The sequence below is a fragment of the Pistacia vera genome, unplaced genomic scaffold (genome assembly GCF_008641045.1).
Source record: "Pistacia vera cultivar Batoury unplaced genomic scaffold, PisVer_v2 Contig672, whole genome shotgun sequence".
In the NCBI taxonomy this organism is placed as follows: domain Eukaryota; kingdom Viridiplantae; phylum Streptophyta; class Magnoliopsida; order Sapindales; family Anacardiaceae; genus Pistacia; species Pistacia vera.
The window spans coordinates 110,863-114,949 of record NW_022196526.1 but is presented as its reverse complement, the minus strand read 5'-3'; the positions used below and the strand labels follow the sequence as shown (position 1 = coordinate 114,949).

Genomic DNA, 4,087 nt, shown 5'->3' with positions numbered 1-4,087 from the left:
CTGGTTGGAGTTTGAACACCTCCTTATCTATAAGTAATCGAAATTGCTACAGAAAAACACTTATTAATATACAGTAAAACCTCTTTATAATCATAATTTTAGAACCAATTAAATTTATTGTTATAAAGAGGTTATAATTTGAGGTTATAATTTAATAAAGATGATGTTATAAAAATTATTGATTTGATTTCTTATTTTATAATTAATGATTTAATAGTATTATAATTTCAATTCATTGTTTTAATAATATTAGGATTTTAATTCAAAATGTATCTTTAAATTTTTCTACTTTGCTAATATAGGAAAGCTGTCTAGATTGACCTTTAAAAAAATTGATAAAGAAACATCACATAACCTGAAATTTCGATATTTGATTGTTGGATTCATCTGTGATGTACTAGCAATAATTAGTTAAATGACCTTGTAATATAATGTTTTTAGTATTAAATTACAAAGTTGTCTATACGATGTATCTCTAAAGTAATGACACTTCACACATCACCTGGGTGAAAAACTTGGATACAAAATGTATGGCAATACTCTTAACTTGTCTACTCTTTGCTCCACACAATTTCTTCACCACCAGTGATATCGTTAANTTTTTTTTTTCATTAAGACTATCTTTTTATTTTTAACTTCTGATACCCATGAAACAGGGACATCTACCCAAACATTCACCTGGAATAGAGAGACGGAATTCACAGTTTCACACGCACGCAGCAGAAGGGGCTATATATTATTTTATTGAATACTTGTAGCTTCTTGCTTAGTTATTAAACTATTGCTTAGATATACCAATTGGCAGACAGTACTACACTCAGAGAGAGACTCGGACCATAGAAAATCAATTGAAGTATGAACATTATGTCTCCCCCGTTACTCAGCGGCTGGTTGGAGTTTGAACACCTCCTTATCTATAAGCAGCCGAAATTGCTGCAGAAAAACACTTATTAATATACACTAAAACCTCTTTATAATCATAATATTAGAACCAATTAAATTTACTATTATAAAGAGGTTATAGTTTAATAAAGATAATGTTATAAGAATTATTGATTTAATTTCTTATTTTATAATTCATGATTTAATAGTATTATGATTTCAGTTGATTGTTTTAATAGTATTAAGATTTTAATTCAAAATGTATCTTAAAATTTTTCTTCTTCGCTAATATAGGAAAGCTGTCTAGATTGACCTTTAAAAAAATTGATAAAGAAACATCACATAACCTGAAATTTCGATATTGATTATTGGATTCATCTGTGATGTACTCGCAATAATTAGTTAATTGACCTTGTAATATAATGTTTTTAGTATTAAATTACAAAGTTGTCTATAAGATGTATCTCTAAAGTAATGACACTTCACACATCACCTGGGTGAAAAACTTGGATACAAAATGTATGGCAATACTCTTAACTTGTCTACTCTTTGCTCCACACTATTTCTTCACCACCAGTGATATCGTTAATGCAAAGACATCCGACAAGACCCTAAATGGAGCTCATTGTAAGGATGGAACCAAAAAACTAAAATAAAAGTAGAAGAAACAAGAAAAAGAATCATGAAACAGTAACATACTTCCTAGGATCAATTATACTAAGATATATTTAAGAAATGGATACAATGCACACACGCAAACAAACATGTTGCTTCCACATGACACCAAAAAAGTTCTATCAACTGCAGAATCCAACAAGCATATATGAAAACATTGGCATTTTTTATCAAACATGAATACCTCATTCTGCAGAAAAATTACCATACTGCCACGGGTTAAATTCAATTGATTTAACTTCAATCTCATCAACGCTACCTGAACTCTCTACAGCAGCCCGATGTTCAGAATATTTTCCATTGAATCGGTAGATTTCCAAGTCACCCCAAGGTGTAGATGTAACTTCCTCAGTCAAGTCAAACCATCTTGGTGTAAATTGATGCCCCTTGGCCTCTCTGGTTCTCTTTTCAGCTCTCTGCCTCTCCTCCAAACTGATAGAATAGGGGGAAAAAAAGAAAAAGAGAAAACCTATGAAGGAAAGCTATTTGAAATAACATAAATTTGAAGAATTCAAATCATAACTGTTGATTTTACTCTTCCACATTTTGGTTTCACAAAATTGTTGGGGAAGGTATATAGCACATGGGAGTATCTATTTTTTTTCTTTTCTCCAGATCACACATTAGAAGGGAAAAATAAACAGAAAGTTTCATAAACTTCTTTGACTTCCATTGTCAGCTTACCAGAGTCATGACAGAGATGATGAAATGGAAGTCTTTAAAAATCTTCTAACTCAAAAAGTATAACCAAAAAGAGCTCATTATTATGTTTCACTAACAAATCTCCTATGCTGAAAAAAAAAATGTAGAATCATGTGAGCAATATAACTGTAACATAATCCACAGCCAGTAAGGCACGGTTAGTAAACCCTGTCATGTTCTTTATCCATTTAGACAAATGTTAGTGCATGTGAGTTAGAGGGAGAAACCTGCTCTTTTCGGCACCAGCTTTGGACATATCACCCTTCTCAAGTGCATATCGATCAGGACGCAGACGAGAATCTGATGCTAACAACTTCTTAGGAGCTGTGTCAAAGCTGTTTATTTTATGTGCAAAACATGTGTATTGATATTTGTCATTCTGAGGAACATCGGCAACATGCCAAACCTGGACAAGAGAAACAAGAAGTTGCAAATGAGCAATAGAACGGGTCACAAATTTGTTACTAGTTCACAATTCAGCAACACAGGACGGCAAACACAACGTATGTATGCCATCAGAAAGCTGTCTCAAAGACATACTGCATTTTGCAACCAAATCACAAACTTCTCTAATCATTCATACAGGGAAGCGTAATAATGCATGTGAGCAATGGGAAGAGAAGTGTATGGAATAAACACTTTAGATCTTTCATGTTAGCAAGCATGACAACCAAACCAAGACAATGTTTCTGCATGAACGAAATAATGCCAGACTCAGAGTACTGAAGACATGCAAGATGGGCTAGCCGCATCTCCAAAGTTTTCCACATAAATAAGAGTCAACTTGTTACCATAAATAGTAAAAAAAAAAAAATACAGATAAGTGTGACTAGTACTATTCAAAAAATACAACTAAATGCGTGATACCAGGAACTAATAAACTAATTCATCAATTTCAAAATCAAAACTAACCGATTAAAGAAACTATTGTATGCTCATATTCCACATAAAACAAAACTGAGAAAAGAGTTTCATAAAAATATATGATAAGATCAACAGTGGAATGAAAGCAACCTCTTTCATTTCTGTGCCTGGAAGAGGTTCCCCATCCAAGTCACACGGTTGATAACTCATAGACTCATTCCACTTCCCAGTCATCAATATTTTAGGCTCCTCAGCTGCATTATAAACGTACCCATCCACTTCATAGCGACCAGCTCTGCAATAACAAATTGATCATCATCTGCAGGTTGTAAGTGGAGCAATAACAAGCATTTGGGCATATTACAAATGCAAATATGTAGGAATTCTAGGATTAGGATGTTTTCAATGTAGGAGTTATCTTGACTTTATCTAGTTTATTAAATTTAAATAAAAAGATAATCCTAGACTAAGAGTTATTTGAACAGTCTAGGTTCTCTATATAACTAGAGATTATAGTATATGAAATAAAATTATTGGGGAATATAGTCCTCATTTCATGGTATCAGAGCCAAGTTCATCTGGCCAAAAAAAATAATGGTGAAAACTGCCATGACTAGCGAAAGGCAAGGCAGAAGCCGAAGCCCTCCAATTGATCCAATGGCTGAAACATCTTCAAGTCAGGGAATTGAACCAACGAGAGGTCAACCTCTATTAAATGGTCACAGTAACATTGACCATAACTCTATCCAGATCAGTGTCCACAAGTTGAATGGAAAAAACTACATAACATGGTCTCAAGCTATGAAATTGATGATCAGGGGAAGAGGCAGGTTGGGCTACTCGACTGGATCTGTTAAAACTCCACAAGAAGATGACCCGGCTTACTAGAGTTAGGATGCTGAGAATAGTACTGTAATGGCCTGGTTGATTAATTCCATGGAGGAGGAGATTGGCCGACTATTCT

At 33.6% G+C, this 4,087-nt stretch overlaps 1 protein-coding gene across 1 annotated transcript; it reads right to left on the bottom strand.

Annotated features, from left to right (window-relative positions):
* Positions 1-1,742: 1,742 nt before the first annotated feature.
* On the bottom strand, positions 1,743-3,357 carry LOC116112984 (oxysterol-binding protein-related protein 3C-like). Its single transcript, XM_031399108.1, has 3 exons — positions 3,274-3,357; positions 2,487-2,665; positions 1,743-1,989 (listed from the first exon to the last, which is right to left on the bottom strand). The coding sequence occupies exons 1-3, from the start codon at positions 3,355-3,357 to the stop codon at positions 1,743-1,745; spliced, it is 510 nt and encodes a 169-aa protein (XP_031254968.1).
* Positions 3,358-4,087: the final 730 nt, after the last annotated feature.